The 16972-nt window shown below is 35.8% G+C and overlaps 2 protein-coding genes across 4 annotated transcripts; one reads left to right on the forward strand and one right to left on the reverse strand.

Moving 5' to 3' along the window:
• Positions 1 to 6549: 6549 nt before the first annotated feature.
• LOC145968321 (uncharacterized) lies at positions 6550 to 11721 on the forward strand. The gene is made up of 3 exons (XM_083093701.1): positions 6550 to 7504; positions 7677 to 10889; positions 11096 to 11721. The coding sequence occupies exons 1-3, from the start codon at positions 6550 to 6552 to the stop codon at positions 11719 to 11721; spliced, it is 4794 nt and encodes a 1597-aa protein (XP_082949827.1).
• Positions 11722 to 12722: 1001 nt separating this feature from the next.
• On the reverse strand, positions 12723 to 15787 carry LOC145968025 (THAP domain-containing protein 1-like). Of its 3 annotated transcripts, none has more exons than XM_083093215.1 (5): positions 15222 to 15787; positions 14918 to 15123; positions 14738 to 14839; positions 14216 to 14638; positions 12723 to 13228 (listed from the first exon to the last, which is right to left on the reverse strand). In XM_083093215.1, exons 1-4 carry the CDS (start codon positions 15290 to 15292, stop codon positions 14253 to 14255), a joined length of 765 nt encoding a protein of 254 aa, XP_082949341.1. In that variant the 5' UTR covers positions 15293 to 15787; the 3' UTR covers positions 12723 to 13228; positions 14216 to 14252. The 3 variants fall into 3 exon arrangements, with proteins under 3 accessions (XP_082949341.1, XP_082949339.1, XP_082949342.1); XM_083093213.1 differs by having other exon boundaries at positions 14723 to 14839; positions 15222 to 15779; XM_083093216.1 differs by lacking the exon at positions 14216 to 14638 and having other exon boundaries at positions 14723 to 14839; positions 15222 to 15780.
• Between the last annotated feature and the right edge of the window lie 1185 nt (positions 15788 to 16972).

The raw sequence follows: 16972 nt of genomic DNA on the forward strand, positions 1-16972 counted from the left end.
ACTATTATTTCCTAAACTATGAGAATCTATTTCTAAATGTGCCCAAACGATTCCCAAGCGATTGGTTTAATAGATAATAGGGAATATCAAATTTGTCTGCTAACTATATGATCGTGGAGTATCCCGTTTGATTGCGATTGACCACAACAAATATATATCGACCTGTGCCTAGGGTAACCAGCAACGATTAACCAATCAGAAAATCCTATTTTGAATTGGCCAATTAGCGACGTGGTCAATCGGGTACCCTCCTTCAATCACAGACTTCTATATAAAGCCGAGTCTACATTGGTCGTATCGTTGAGGCGTCCCTCCATCTGGACAAAATACAGATGAATGGGTTTACGAACGCACTAGCGCCATCACATACCTCGCCCCGATCCACCAAAGACATAGAGGCACTCACTCTAGTGTGTCTCGTCGTCCGAAGCGGACGTAAGTTACCAAAGACTGAAACCATAGTTGTAAATTCCTTTGTTGTAAAATATATTTTTATAAAGACAAACTGAATGTATCAATCCACCCGGCATCGAACGACAGTTAATAGGAGGTCTTTAATAACCTGACTCCCTATAGTGGTAACCATCGACGTGAGATATATTTTTTTTTTCCCGCCTCGCACCACGTGGCGAACGAAAACACGTGGCGATATTTAGGCAAGAGGTATGCCGATTGAACATTCGCCAACAAGACTAGTCAAAGGAAGCAACATCGAGCACACGACATCCGTCGAGGAAAAACCATTCGACAACCCTTATCCGAAAGCTATGAATAACGACGGAGAGGGATCAAAAAGCGCAAACATCGACGCAGTCCAGGCAGTTCGCTTACCACCATTTTGGAAAGACAATCCGGCATTATGGTTCGCACAAGCCGAAGCAGCTTTTGCAATACACCGAATAACAAGTGACGAATCAAAATTTCGCTACATAGTACTCAATGCTGATCAACCCGTTCTTCCCTTCGTGGCGGATTTGATAACTAACCCACCTGAGCAAGACAAATATCAAACCTTGAAAGATCGCATATGCTCGATTCTGGGAGAGACAAGTGCAACGAAGATCAGAAGACTTTTAGGCTCACATGAACTAGGAGACGAGAAACCCTCCATCTTCCTACAACGTCTACGGAATTTGGCAGCAGGTCAGGTAACGGATGAAATTCTAAAATCTATATTTATGGAACAACTCCCAGAAAGTGTGCGTACCATCCTGGCAATTAGCGAAGTTTAAGATTTAGCAAAGCTAGCGGCCCAGGCAGATAAGGTGGTAGAAATGGCCAGACCAGCAGCGACAGCAATCCAGACTATCACCGAAAAACAGACAGACGCAGACAACCAGATCCTGCAGGAGATTGCGGAACTGAGGAAACAAGTCAAGAAACTCTCCGTAAGAGATAAATATAGGCGACGCAGTAGATCGCGAGGACATTCCAGCGGCCGAGAACGAGCAGACAACCGCGAACGTTCACATCACCATCAAGACCGCGAAGGTAACGCCGAGTACTGCTATTATCACAACACATTCGGCGACAAAGCGTTTAGATGCGCACAACCTTGCACATTTAATAAGCCGAAGGCGGTGGAAAACTAAACCCGCCGTCGCGAGTACAGGCGGTCGTCGACGGGGTGGTTAGAAATAATAAACGCCTGGCAATAACCGACAGAAGAATGGCATTACGTACCTTATATACGGGAGCAGACATCTCAGTAATCCCAAAGAGGATGATGAGAGGAAAGCTCACACCCGTAGATTTTCAACTGTTCGCAGCAAACAACACAATCATAAATACTTACGGCAGCAGCTCACGAGTAGTGGATTTAGGACTACGACGCTCATTTAGATGGCAGTTCATCATAGCTGATGTCCGACAGCCGATCATAGGCGCAGACTTCCTGGCGCACCACGGGATTCTACCGGATCTAAAGAATAGAAGACTGGTCGACGAACAGACTCTACTGAGTACCAAGGCAAGGCTAACCACAGGGAAACAGCCCATCCCTGGCAAAAATGAGACGTTTGTTTGGCGTTTACATGAACGTTTGTGGAAGTTCGTCGAGAGTTTAAAAACGATTAGTAAAGAGTTTGTAGAACAAAAATTGCAACACTGCAGCGTTTAAAAGACGTTTGTACGTTATAGCGTAAACGTAAACGTTTGAAAAGTCTGAGTAAACTCTGTACACGAAGATGTATCAACGTTTACTGAACGTACTCTGAAAAATGTTACCTCAGCATTGTAAAACTTTTATGTAACATTATATAAAGAGTTTGTAGAACAAAAATTGCAACACTGCAGCGTTTGATAAGCATTCAAAACCCAACAGCGTTATGTAAGTGCTCTTACAAAGTTTGAAAAGCATATAAACTCTCAGAAAACCCTCACTCAACGGTTGTTAACGCTTTATAAAGTTTCTTATTTTCGCCAGGGATCGTTGCCACAATAGACAAAGGATGCAAAGTCAAGGAACTCTTACGCAGGTACATCGAAATCACACGTCCTACAGCGCTCAAGAAGACCGTACACGATGTGAGACATCACATTGTGACCAAGGGACCACCATTGGCAGAAAGACCACGCAGACTGCCCCCAGAAAAGTACGCAGCCGCGAAACGAGAGTTCGAGACGATGTTGGCACAAGGAATATGTCGCCCCTCTTCATCACAATGGGCAAGTCCGTTACACCTAGTACGTAAAAGCAACGGAGAATGGAGACCGTGCGGAGATTTTCGTAAATTGAGCAGTGTGACGATCATGGATAAGTATCCTCTACCTCACATACAGGACTTTACATACCACTTAGCTGGATGCACCGTTTTCTCCAAAATAGATCTTGTGAAAGCATACTTTCGGATTCCAGTAGCGGAAGAAGATTGCCATAAAACTGCAATAACTACACCATTCGGATTGTATGAATTTTACAGAATGCCATTTGGTTTGCGAAACGCAACGCAAACTTTCCAAAGATTTATTGACGCAGTTCTAAGAGGACTCGACATTTGTCACGGCTATATCGACGATCTGTTGGTAGCATCAAGAGACGAAGAGGAACACCGAAGACATCTCGAGCAAATATTTCAACGTTTAAAGGAGCACGGACTATCTATCAACGTGACAAAAAGCGAATTTGCGGAAAAAGAGGTCGAATATCTCGGATACACAGTCAACAAAGAAGGAATACATCCGACGAACGATAGAGTAAAAGCCATCGTTGATTTCAAGAAGCCGAACAATATAAAAGAGCTTAGGAGATATCTTGGGATCATCAACTTCTATCACAGATTCATCAAAAATGCAGCAGCCATTCTAGCTCCATTCAATGGATACCTGACAGGTAATAAGTAAATAAAAAAAGGAGGAGTAATAACTTTAAAATGCAAGCGCAAGGCGCGACGCGGCGCTATTAACACTCCAGTTGACAGTTCAGTACGCTAATTCTTCCGACGAGCAGCAGTGTAGTTGACAGTTCAGTTCACAGTTCCAGTCAAGATTCAGTCATTCAATTTTAAAATTAAATAACCTCGGGGATCCTTTTTCTTGCATTATGCAATTGAGTTATTAATCTGTTTTATATCACAGTGAAAATGATTTTGTTAACATTTAATTGTGCATCGTGTGAATTTTCTGATGAACATCTCCATTACCCAGCTCTTCATGTTATAAACCTCCGACCTCAGCCATTGCAATTTTATCAACGCATTCATTTTTGTAATGCCAACGAGTTGTGAGTAAAATTGAGTAATTTTTATTTTTTCTCCCTTTCCCATATCTTACTATCTCATAATTTAAAATCTACGTCTGACAAATAATTTTAAACGGTTTAATAACCATTAAATTTTTACTAATTACTATCAATCAATCAATCCTTGTCTCACCTCTCCTCCAGTCTCATTCCTTGTTCTTCCTAATTCGCCTGGAATCTCCGCAAGGTGATTCGCGAACAATTCCCTGTTCGCCGGGAATCTCCGTAAGGCGATTTGCGAACAATTCCCTGTTCGCCGGGAATTTCCGTAAGGCGATTCGCGAACAATTCCCTGTTCGCCGGGAATCTCCGTAAGGCGATTCGCGAACAATTCCCTGTTCGCCGGGAATCTCCGTAAGGCGATTCGCGAACAATTCCTTATTTCTCCTTATTAGCTCTTTCTGATTTATTTACCGAGAATTTATATTGTTTTCTATCTTTATATCTCGTTTCAGCCCTTCTTTATATATATCTTTTCATTTCTACTTTTTCTTTACTCCCTTTCGTTTTCTTTTAATTTCTCATCCTTATATTATTATCTTTTTTTTTCTCTTTATATTATTTTCCTTTGAATTATCATTACTTTTGGGAGAAACCGTTGAAATAGATGAATAATTTTCGAACTTAGACTTGGCGAATCTCTTATCTTAATTTTATTATTGTATTTTAATTTAGACCTGTGTTTCAGCGAATTTAGAAAATTTTAATTCTAACTATAACACATATGCGCAAGCGACGAATTCTATACTTCCCTTAATGAGTAAGCGTTATTCATATTTTTTATTACACATTCACTTTTTATTTTGTTTTATTTCTTATATTATATTAATTATATGTATATTGTATTAACCAGTCAGAATTTAATTCTTAACGTAAATTCTTCCCTGTATATTCTGACTGATGACCTCCGAACGATTGTAACACCCGCGAGAACATATACATACACACACAGATACCCACTCACGCATAGCTACAACTGCTAAGATGTATTTTTCTTTCTTTATTTTTTTTATAATATGTATTTTTAATTTAATGTATAATTTAATTATTTAACCCGTTCTCTTCCCTAAATCCTGAGATCGCACTAGGTCCCATCCCGCGTAACAAGTATTAAATTCCTTTACCGAAAAGGGACCACCGAACGAATAGGCTTAAAAACGCAGCGTTAAAGAGATCTTCGGTCGCTGACCTGTGTCAGGCCCTTCGTTCGACCCGATCCATACACACGCCCGAATAAAGTGTGTCACGGGGTAAGTAAGTTGCGTCCTTCCATACGGCCCATCCATTCCAGGGTCTGGACGTAACAATAGCAATGTGTATAACAATGATCTGTTTGTATTTCGATCAAATTCATCACACATGTATAACAACTTATATTTTGTATCTTTTTTACAGTATATTCACTTATATAATATATTATCCTACAAATTCCTTAAGTGTTCTGATATAGTGATATTCGAAGAAATTTGATCGCTATTGTATTCATCATCATCATTCTCAATTTCTAATATTAGATTATTAAATGATTCTTTTTCTTTTTCCATCTAAATTCATATACTGATCCAGAGAATCATTATCTAACTCAATACAATTCATGTTCGTATAATTTTTTACGCTATTATGCAATAAAATTTGTCGCATAGCATATTTAAATTGGAGTGCATTTGGATTGTTATTGTGACTAATGATGGCTTCTAATTTTTGAGAACAAAATTTCTAAATGAGCCTGAGAGAACTTATACGTTAGTATATATTTATATGTGTTATTTTAGTTAAAAATATCAGATGCAACATCTAAAATCGATTTTATTGTTATTGCCAATCCACAAATAAAAGTTCTTCGCCTACTTTTTGTGAGTAATAATCCGTCGTATTTTTAATTGGAATAGATACTCTATATGTTTTCTTGTCATTTTCTGTAAATATTCCAAATTTTTATGTACAATGGATTTTTTAAAACCTTCGGCAAAAGGATTTCTACAGTTCATAAAGTCGAATAGCCTATCAACAGTGCGAAGAAATTTTATCGTGGCTTCACTATTTCGAAATTCTGATATATTCTCTTTTTTTTAAAATTCAATCGCATTGGCAACTCTTGCACTAAAAGTATTATACAAATCTATTTAAATACTGCCATTTTATAAGACCTTCATCACACGAAAATTCTTTATAATTCGCTAATGCATTTTGTGTTAATTTTAACATGTGAGAAGCATCAAGAATCACTCTTCCCACACAGCACATTATACTAAAAGATAACGAAAAGATGTCTTTTTTAAGTTATCTTTTCGACAAAACGAAAAGATGTCTACAAAGACATCTTTTCGCTTTGTCGAAAAAGATGACATAAAAAAGACATAATAGTATGTGGCATGTGTTTCTTCGCTTGCCGCTATGCGGCGAGCCACTCTTAATTTATCTCGTATTTAATATTTATCACGAAATGTGTTATAAAATCATTTATAATATGGGGGAGATCGCGTTTTGCGCGCGCATTAGCGCGCGGCGAGCGTCCGCGCAGTTTGGGTTAGGTAATAAGTCTTCTTTGTTAGCAACGTATACCACGCTATATCACGCACGAAAATAATAAAGATATTGAGTATTCCAAGAACACATACGAGATCAATAATTATTTAAGCACATTCAGCAACATTTTGGCGCCCAACGTAAAAGGCATCGGTCAAGGGACGTTACCGAAAAAAAAAGCATCCTGCAATAAGAAAAAGCATACATAACCTGCAAAAGGCATCGAGGAAACATCCTTATAGCCAGTTTAAAACAGGTCAGCGTATATTAGCATAAGATTCAATATGCAAAATGCAACAGATATTCGTAGATTAAAGCAACATAGAACTCAGATAAAAGGTCAAGTTACTCGCATATTACATTTTCTTGAGACAGGGACTGCGACAGTCGCAGAGGCGCAAGTCAGATTGCGCAAGTTAGAAGAACAATACAAAAATTTTGAGGAAGTACAAAGTATGATCGAGGACAAAGAGAACAAAGAGGAGGAACTCATCGAAGAAGGAGATCCAGAAAGAAAAATATTCGAGGAAATGTATTACAAGGTCGCGGCAATGTTACAGGAAATAATAGATCGGCAACAAGCACAAAGCAGAATAAAAGTACAAGCAGAGGCGGAAAATAGGAATGGAACACTAGAGATACACAGACGACCAAAATTACCAGAGATAAAGCTTCCAGAATTCAGCGGAGATTATACTAAGTGGTTATTTTTTAAAGATAGTTTCGAAACCACTATACACAGGGATGACAGTTTGACTGCTGTTCAGAAACATCAATATCTAATAGGAGTGCTTCAAGGAGAAGCTCTCAGTGTAATTCAAGGATTTAAGATTTCTAACGAAAATTATGAGAGCGCTTGGAAGTTATTAAAAGATACGTATGACAATAATACAATAATTATTCAGAATCATTTAGATGAATTATTAAATCTTCCAGAGATAAAGAGGGAAAACAAAGCAGATGCGATAAGGAAATTTATTTGGCATATTCAAACACATGTATCAGCATTGAAAACGCTTGCATTACCAGTAGATGAATGGGATACTATACTAGTGCACATTGCAAAAAAGAAATTAGATTTCGTAGAGCAAAGAGATTGGCAGAATCTTATAAAAAATCGAGCGTCGAATGATATGCCTAAATTATCGGAATTCATAGCATTTTTGACCGAGAGATGTCACTCAATTAAAGTTCTCGAACAAAGTCGAACGAGAACGATAGACAAGCGATCAAATCAAGGTACAAAAAAAAAATGAACAAAAAGTAGCGTTGGTCTCCGTGACATCCAAGTGCAAAATTTATGAAGGAGATCATCCCGTTTTCAAATGCAGCACTCTTTTAAAATTATCAGCAAAAGATCGTAGGAAAAAGCTTATGGATAAGAGCTTATGTCTAAACTGCCTCGGTTCAGGTCATTATGCTCGTGAGTGTAAGGCCTCTACGTGCAAAAAATGTAGTAAAAGGCACAATTCGATTATTCATGAAGACGCTACGGAGGAAAGAGAAAACGTTCAAGTTAATTTAGCATCAGAAAATCCAACGACAACAGTCGTTATGAACTGCACTAATTCAAGCCTTGAGTCAACAGAGTTCGCGACACAAAGTGAGGAACGACATTTGGATATTAAGAAGGTCGACATTGCAACCAACGTTTATTGCATTAATCATAACGGAACCAGAGTGATTCTTTCTACAGTAAAGATCGGCATATTACAGCCAAACAGTCAAGAGCGTCATTGTAGGGCGTTGCTTGATCCAGGATCACAAATAAATTTAATCACATCCGAGTTAATTCAAAAATTAAAGCTGCCATGTCGTAATGAAGCACGCCCTATCAGCGGAATCAACAGAACTGTGACAAGAGTTAATAAAACAACAAGTATCCGTATTAAATCAATAAACAACGACTTTATAATGACAGTAGACTGCCTAGTAGTACTAGAAATCACAGAACAGTTGCCACAGTCTCAAATAAGCACAGCCAAAATAAATATTCCAAAATACGTTAAATTAGCAGATCCAACGTATCACGAACCAGGACCAATTGACATGCTTCTGGGTGCGGGAGTATATTGGAAGATTTTAATCGGAGCGCCGGAAAATCAGATCAAGGGAAGGCCAGCTCTACAAAATACGCAGCTAGGAGTGATAATTGGAGGAGAACTAGAAGAAAAGCATGCAAATGAGTCGGATTCTTGTAATGTAGTCACAAATACTCAACTTCAAAATCAATTACAGAGATTTTGGTTACAAGAAGAAGTTCCTGAAACGCAACCATATTCGAAGGAAGAGATGCTCTGCGAAGAATTGTTTTCTAAAACAATTACACAACAAAAAGATGGTAGATTTGTTGTTCGGCTACCAATACGTACACACATTAGCTTAGGAGATTCTATGACACAAGCTATCAAAAGACTGATATCTTTGGAGCGTCGTTTCACAAAAAATCCAGAATTGAAGGAAGCTTACAGCGAATTTCTAAAGGAATATCTGCAACAAGGTCACATGTCCTTGATTGAAACTCAGAGTATGCTATTAGAACAAGAACATTACATTATGCCACATCAGCCAGTCGTCCGTCCAGAGAGTAAAACAACAAAATTGCGAGTTGTTTTTGACGCATCTTCGAGAACAACTAACAGTATGTCATTGAACAACAAGTTGATGCCTGGTTCAAATTTGCAAGCGGATTTGCAGAAGATATTGATTCGATTTAGAACTCACGAATTTGTTCTTACAGCGGACATAACATCAATGTTCAGACAAATTTTAGTAGACCATCGAGATCGTAAATGGCAACTGATCTTATGGCGTGAAGAAACAACACAATCTATTCAGTTATATCAGTTGACTACTATAACGTATGGAACAGCTTGTGCGCCATTTTTGGCAATGCGGTGCTTAAGGGAATTAGCTCAGATTTACAAACAAGAATTCCCATTAGCCGCAAAGGCGGTAGAAGAAGATTTCTACATGGACGATGTCCTGACAGGAGGACCAAGCTTGAAGAGGGTGATTACCTTACAAAAACAGCTATCGGAAATGTTAGCTTTAGGCAAACTTCCATTAAGAAAATGGAGAGCAAATCATAAAAATATTTTAAAACATTTAACAGAGGACAATAAAACAAATAGCTTGCTTGTAATAGATCAAGATCAACCACTTAAAACATTGGGTCTTATGTGGAATGCGAAGACAGATACTCTCCAGTATAAAGTTTCATTGGACAAGAAAGAAGTAAATACGAAACGAAATGTACTGTCTAAAATAGCCCAAGTATATGATCCTTTAGGTTTAGTATCTCCAGTACTTATCAGAGGAAAGATCATTATGCAGAAATTATGGCGACAAGATGTAGAATGGGATCAAGAACTTCCAGTCGACTTGAAAACAGCATGGGAGGACTATTATTCGTTACTTAAGCGATTGAACGATCTAACAATACCGAGAAATATAAATATTAATAATCGAATAGCAACCTTTGATATATATGGATTCGGCGATGCCTCCGAAGCAGCATATGGAGCATGCATTTATGCGGTAAGTGTAAATCAGCAAAATATAAATCATTCAGAATTAATCTGTTCCAGAGTTAGAGTAGCACCATTGAAAACAATATCATTACCGAGGTTGGAACTAGAAGCTGCTCTCTTGTTGGCACAATTATATCACACAGTAAAGAAATCCTGTGGAGACAAAATTTGTAAAGTCAAGTTATGGAGCGACAGCACAATAACACTTGGTTGGATAAATACATCCCCGCATAAGCTTAAAACATTTGTAGCTAACAGAGTATCAAAAATACAAAATCTCACAGAAGGAACTGACTGGTCACATATTTCGTCAGAAGACAATCCGGCAGATCTCCTGTCAAGAGGAATTTCAATAGATCACTTGAAGCAAAATAAGCTGTGGTGGAATGGACTCTGCTGGTTGCGAGGAGAAAAGCAGCACCCCGCTGAAAAGATTCTGAAGATTGACTTACCTGAATTGAAAGCATTACCTGTCACTTTAATGGCAACTCATATTTGTCAAATTTTACAACAATATTCATCATATAAAAAATTACGTAGAATTATAGCGTATTGTTTCAGGTTTGTAGAAAATTGTAGAACTAGAAAGAAAACAGCAGTACTCGACACAACAGAATTGGAGAAAGCAGAAAAACTTATAATTCGATGGGTCCAACAAGAAGCCTTCTCAATAGAGTATCGCTATTTACAAGAAAATAAAATGCTGCCTCAGAAGAGTCCATTGCGTGCATTGGCTGCTTATTTAGACGAGGAAGGCTTAATCCATGTGGGAGGTAGACTGCAATACGCGGAAATTAGCTCAGAGCAAAAAAATCCCTTGGTTCTACCCACAAAGCATCACATTACTAGCATCATTCTGCGAGACAGACATCAACAATTAATGCACTGTCCACCGGAACAATTATTACATGATATAAGGCAACGTTTTTGGCCAATTTGTGGAAGACGAGAAGTACAGAAAATCATCAGGAAATGTATTAAATGCTATCGCATTAAGTCTATCACGATGGAAGTTAAAATGGGCAATCTTCCAGCAGAGAGAGTCCGAGAGGTTGATCGGCCATTTGTCATAACAAGTGTGGATTATGCAGGTCCGATCCAAATTCGAGAAAGCAGACGCAGAGGAAGAATTCATATTAGCAAAGGATATATCGCAATATTTGTTTGCACTAATATTAAAGCAGTGCATTTAGAAATAGTGTCAGATCTTTCGACAGATTCCTTTTTAGCTGCCTTACATCGATTTACTGAGGACTGTGTGCTCAGATATTATCAGATAATGGCACTAATTTCGTAGGAGCAGCTAGACATCTCAAAGAATTATATGAGTTTTTAACAAAGGAACAAGAATCGATTAAGTCAGAGTTAGCGGAGCAACGAATAGACTGGCAATTTATTCCTCCACGTGCTCCTAATTTTGGTGGATTATGGGAAGCCGCCGTAAAAAGTACTAAGAGACATTTGTACACTGTAAGTGAAGGACATGTTCTGACGTACGAAGAATATAGCACATTTCTCACCCAAATAGAAGCAGTACTTAACTCAAGACCGTTGACACCACTCTCAAGTGACCCAGCAGATCTCACAGTTTTGACACCAGCACATTTTTTGATCGGGGGATTGCTTCTACAACCGATGCAGATCAATCACCTCAATGTACGAGAAAGTCGTTTAACTAGATGGCAAGCGATACAAAAATTAAGTCAGCTATTCTGGAAACGTTGGAAAATGGAATATTTGCAAGAATTACAAAAACGAACTAAATGGACAAGCTCCGATAATAAGATAAAAAAAGATGATTTGGTCATAATAAAGGAAGATGACAGCCCCCCTCTACGGTGGAGAATGGGTAGAGTGGAACAAATACATCCGGGAGCAGATGGAGAGATAAGAGTCGTTACTCTACGTCAACCGGAACTTTGAAGAGACCTGTCAGAAAATTGTGTCTTCTTCCAATGGAGGATGTTTGAAAAAAAAAAAAAAAAAAAATCAGACTCGAGATTTAAGTTATATTCAGTTTATTATTTGATTATTACCGATATCGTTCATTCATTTATTCGAGGATTAAGTAAGCGATATATATTTGAGTATCACTCTATTGTTTCAGTTATATTAAGATTTTATTTTATTATATTGAAAGCTGTTCTTTCAAGGTAGCCGGAAGATGTTATAAAATCATTTATAATATGGGGGAGATCGCGTTTTGCGCGCGCATTAGCGCGCGGCGAGCGTCCGCGCAGTTTGGGTTAGGTAATAAGTCTTCTTTGTTAGCAACGTATACCACGCTATATCACGCACGAAAATAATAAAGATATTGAGTATTCCAAGAACACATACGAGATCAATAATTATTTAAGCACATTCAGCAACAAAATGTATATAAAGAATTAGTAATTAATATAAGATCTGAAACATATTTTTGCCTTTTACGAGTAGTAATGCCAGAAAGAAGATACTGCTCGCACGCATCAATCAGAGAGAGCCACATACATGTGCTACGCAGAATGATTGTATGCGTGTTAGCCGCATCCTTTTCCTGACATTACTGTTTATCAGTTTAATTTCTGACAAATTGAATTTAAAATAATTTATTTAATAATCTGGATTCCTTGTTGGGATTCAGAATATTAGATTATTAGAAATTAGGCGGATAAATGGGAGAAATAGCCCATTTATTGCGTGTATTGAAGTATTCCTACTACCGAGTGTCGATAATCTATATAGAATGAATCAAATCATCTTTTAGTCATCATATGGACAAGATTAAAAAGTCACTGAATTCGGGTCATGAGACGACTTTTAGCCATCTTTCCGTCGACTTAACGATGTCAGTAAAAGATGTCTGTGACAAAAAAATGTCCAGTTTTAGTAGTACTTTTAGACGACTTGGTGCTGTGTGGGTTACTTTATAGTTTTCTCGGATGTGTAAAGAAATTTTTAATATCGTGAAAACTTTCAACAAATATGTTGCATCCTAATTTTTGCAGCGCATTACAATTTGTAGTTTCTCCATCACAAGTTATTAAACGTACTTTTATTCCTACTTGCTCTGTTAAGTTGTTTTAATCAATTTAGTTAAAATTGAAGAAGTCATTTTATTTCTTTAAAAATAGCCGATTGGGAACTTCCATGCAGCTTTCAAACTTACTAACAGAAATACGAGTGCTTTTTTTGCTTCCATTTCATTTGTCTCTATAGTAATCTCACGTCCATAATCGCAAAATCCCTGAAATTTTCGTTCTTGCTGATCCCATAAAAGTTGCTGTCGAATAGCCATGCTATCAAAAATTAAAACGCTCTCTAGTCTCTATCTTCTTCTCAAGTTAAGACTTTTAGTGCATCTAGAACTTCACGATGGAAACCAGGCTCAGCATTCACCGTTGAATTCCAATTTCTAATTGAGCCTGGATGCGGTAATGCGATATTTGCTCTGTAAAAACAAACTTTTAATAAGGAAACAGAATAATTCTTGTAAAAGGTAGCATTGTTTGTATTGATTATTATATTGATGTATATAATATGAATTTTGATTTATATATGATAAAAAAAGTAATAATAAAAACGTTATAAATATTTAAAGAAAAATTTTCAATCATTATGTTTAAAAAAAAACAATGAATCATTTACAAATCAATTTACTTAGAAATGAAAATTCATCCAATATCTTAAAAATAAATTAGTTAGTAACTGTATAAGCATGCGATAATTAATAACAGTATACATATGTTACTTATGTACTTATGTATGCTATGATAAAAACCTTAGAAAAAGTTTCCAGAAAATTATTTTCCACACAAAAATCTGAGATGCATTAAAAGCTATAATTATATGTATAAAGGAAAAAGATAGAAACAAAGCTTTTTTTCATAAGTTGACTATTACACAGCAGTTATGAATATGTTAATATAGTACTTTTAACATATGAAGCAAGAAGTGTCTGATATTTCTATATAAATATTTATCATACATTATACGATAATTAGTTCTGCGTTAAAATCTATATTGCGATAACATATAGTGATCTATATTGTGATAATATTGTGTAGTATACAGTGACATAGTACAGTATATATATATATATATATATATATATATATATATATATATATATATATATATATATATATCAACTGTAAATAAATCTATATTGAAATAAGTGATATACGAGCAACAAATTTCATAAGTAACGTAACACATTAAACACATTACTATTTAATACATCAATATGTAAAATAGATGCATTGAGAAACCATATATATAAAGAACTAAATCATTAATTATAGCATACAAATTATAAAAAGTAAGCAAACCTTTTACTAGAATGATAGGATCAAGGCAAAGAAAAGAGGAAACACATACCTACAAAACTAATAAGCTTAGGCGAATAATAATATAATGTTGCAGTAAATTTTTTTACCTTGTTATCATAGCGTCTAGAATACAATGATTTTCTTTTACTTTTTTTTTACTTTTTTATACACAATGTGCGCAAATGTGCTTCGAAAATCTTTATTTAGAATATCATATGATTGATTATTTAATATTTTTTTATCTTTAGCTTCTTTCAATAAATTATCTATTTTTGTATCTCGTCTTTTCTTTTGCCTGTTTAATAATTTTATTTTTGTTGTAGCATTAATAAGTCTTTGTCTTATTTCATCTTTTTGCTCTTGCAATAGACGTCGAAACATTTCTGCTTGATTTTCTAATTCTTTATTATGAATTTCTTTCAAGGATTGTATATGAATTTTTAAATGTTCAATTTCTTTTTCATATTGTTGTATTTTTAAATAAACATATCCAAGTTCATCCGCTTTACGTTTATTGTTTCGCACATTATCTATATAAATAAGTTCATTTATTATCAAGATTTGTTTGATAAAAATCATAGACACAATCATACATGTATTATATCAATACATACCTTCTCTGGGACTACCTTCATTTTGTCTGCCACCACAACTAATAACTGAATATGCCTGACTTCCTGTTTGTATGTTACTGTCAGTGATCGTAAGTACTTGGCCTTCTGTAATTGTTTCTGTACAAAAAAATACTTTATCAGCTTGAAACTTTTATAAATATTGTAAATAAAGAAGTATGTATAGACGGTATTTACTTTCACTGGGACTAAATTCAGTAGGTTTTTTATCCAAGTTTTCTGTAGGGATAGCATTAATCTTTAGTCTTTTTCTTTTAGTTCCAGAAAAATACTTTTCTTTAAAATGTAATTCACAAATTTTGCATGATGCAGTTGGTAACCAGAGTTTTTTATTAATGACTGCAGTCCATTTTGATAATAAATCGGGATCATTCAATGGAAATCTTTAAAATGTTAGAATATTTTATGTACATATAAATTATTTTGTTTTTTACGTAACATATTATGCTGACACAACACATATTTCTGTATATATACTTACTTGAAGAAAGATATCCCACAATCCTTATTTTGTTTACTTTCACATTTTTCGACAACACATTTTGACGGCATTTTCGTTAAGAAAATAAAATAAATTTGTTATTTAACCTTTTGTGACTTCAACACAATCTTTGAATCCAATATGACAATCAAAATGTAAACAACATTCCATGGTTCTCTATTTCGCGCATGAGATGTGTTGTAGGTTTTATATTAAATGTCAGAGCTACTTGTACAATAGAATAAACTTTATTCTTCGAGAAAACTTTTATGCTGCGCATGTTACAAAGAGGACTAAAACTACTGCGTGTTTTAATACATAGGCTTCGTATAAAAAACAAATGTTTGCCAACATAACGGAACAGAATGATAGTTAGTTTCTCTTAACACAAAACATAATGGTAACTAACCATAAAATAAACCTGAGCACTAAAAAATAACTAGTGATTACAACTAGATCAAAGTAACTAAGTCTTTAATTACCAACAAGATGTTTCTTAATTTTGATACCAGAGAAGCCTGAGAGAAGTCTAAGAGCGGACATGCCCCTGATTTAGGTGGAAGGTGGAACCCATAGACATAGTAAGTATAGACCGAGCATCCATTGTATAAGCGTTAAGTATACGAAAAGAAAGACAAAAGATGTAAGATGAGTTTCTTTCTCTTTTCAATGCCGGAGAAGTGGGGAGCACTTCTCCTCATCTCAATAGGGGAAACGACGAACCGGCGCGAGGAGATGAGGAGAAGTGCTCCCCACTTCTCCGGCATTGAAAAGAGAAAGAAACTCATCTTACATCTTTTGTCTTTCTTTTCGTATACTTAACGCTTATACAATGGATGCTCGGTCTATACTTACTATGTCTATGGTGGAACCCGTATTTGAAGCGCCTCTATGTCCACAAAACGTGGACATTGAACTACATAGCCATGTCCATGTAACTTTTCAAAGGGTAACATGCTATGTCCACGATATGTGGTTCTGTTCCGTGCTATATGCACAAAGTGCCGGCAATATGACTGCAAAAATATGAATGCAAGACAAGTTATGTATACATCTTTGGCGATTCTTCCGAAAACGATCATGCTCCGATTTGAGTCAAATTTTGTAAATAGGTTCCTTTTAGGTACAAAAGAAGTATACGAGAAGGATTTTTGGCGACTCGAAAATTAAGGGACTTTTTAAGCCCTTTTTCGTAAAAGTGAATATTACCTTTAGACAGCTTGTTCGAAACGGTAAATATCTAGAAAAACGGCAACCTCACCAATGACTTTGGCCTTGACATATGTGATCAAGATCATGACTCTGAGTAACCTTCAATAAGTTTTAATTGGTGGTGCAAACCACCTATGTAAAACCTTACTTAATACCCATACAGCACAGAAAAGTTGCAAATATATTGCAGAATAATTTCATTGAAACATTGCAATATTGCAAATCGGTTGCGAAACTTTGCTGCAACATTGCTGTAAAGTTGTGGCAACGTTAAGATGTCCGCTTTTTGTAATATTACAACGAAATGTCGCAGCAATATTGCAATGTAATATATTTGAAAAAATGCAACGTTGCTACAATCATGTAGCAATATTACATGTAAAACATTTTTTCGAAATAATTCTTGATACATGAATCTTAGAAGTTTATAAAAAACATAAAATAAAAAAATCTTGATATAAATAAAAATTTGTAATGATTGTATTCAAGATAATATATTGTAAAGTCATATTTAAATATGTATATTTAGATTTTATTAT

Source organism: Camponotus vicinus, unplaced genomic scaffold (assembly GCF_025532165.1).
Source record: "Camponotus vicinus isolate PSW18456_S1 unplaced genomic scaffold, iyCamVici1.0 SCAF_3, whole genome shotgun sequence".
NCBI classification, from domain to species: domain Eukaryota; kingdom Metazoa; phylum Arthropoda; class Insecta; order Hymenoptera; family Formicidae; genus Camponotus; species Camponotus vicinus.

What these genes read in the sequence shown, in the direction of transcription:
- LOC145968321 (XM_083093701.1), top strand. Translation starts at nt 6,550, where the DNA reads ATGCAAAATGCAACAGATATTCGTAGATTAAAGCAACATAGAACTCAG. An exon ending in AGACAAGCGATCAAATCAAG is followed by an intron (nt 7,505 to 7,676) that starts GTACAAAAAAAA and finishes GCCTCGGTTCAG; the next exon opens with GTCATTATGCTCGTGAGTGT. An exon ending in AACAAGTGTGGATTATGCAG is followed by an intron (nt 10,890 to 11,095) that starts GTCCGATCCAAA and finishes CTAATTTCGTAG; the next exon opens with GAGCAGCTAGACATCTCAAA.
- LOC145968025 (XM_083093213.1), bottom strand. Translation starts at nt 15,292, where the DNA reads ATGCCGTCAAAATGTGTTGTCGAAAAATGTGAAAGTAAACAAAATAAG. An exon ending in TGAATTTAGTCCCAGTGAAA is followed by an intron (nt 14,840 to 14,917) that starts GTAAATACCGTC and finishes TTTTTTGTACAG; the next exon opens with AAACAATTACAGAAGGCCAA. An exon ending in TGAAGGTAGTCCCAGAGAAG is followed by an intron (nt 14,639 to 14,722) that starts GTATGTATTGAT and finishes TTATTTATATAG; the next exon opens with ATAATGTGCGAAACAATAAA.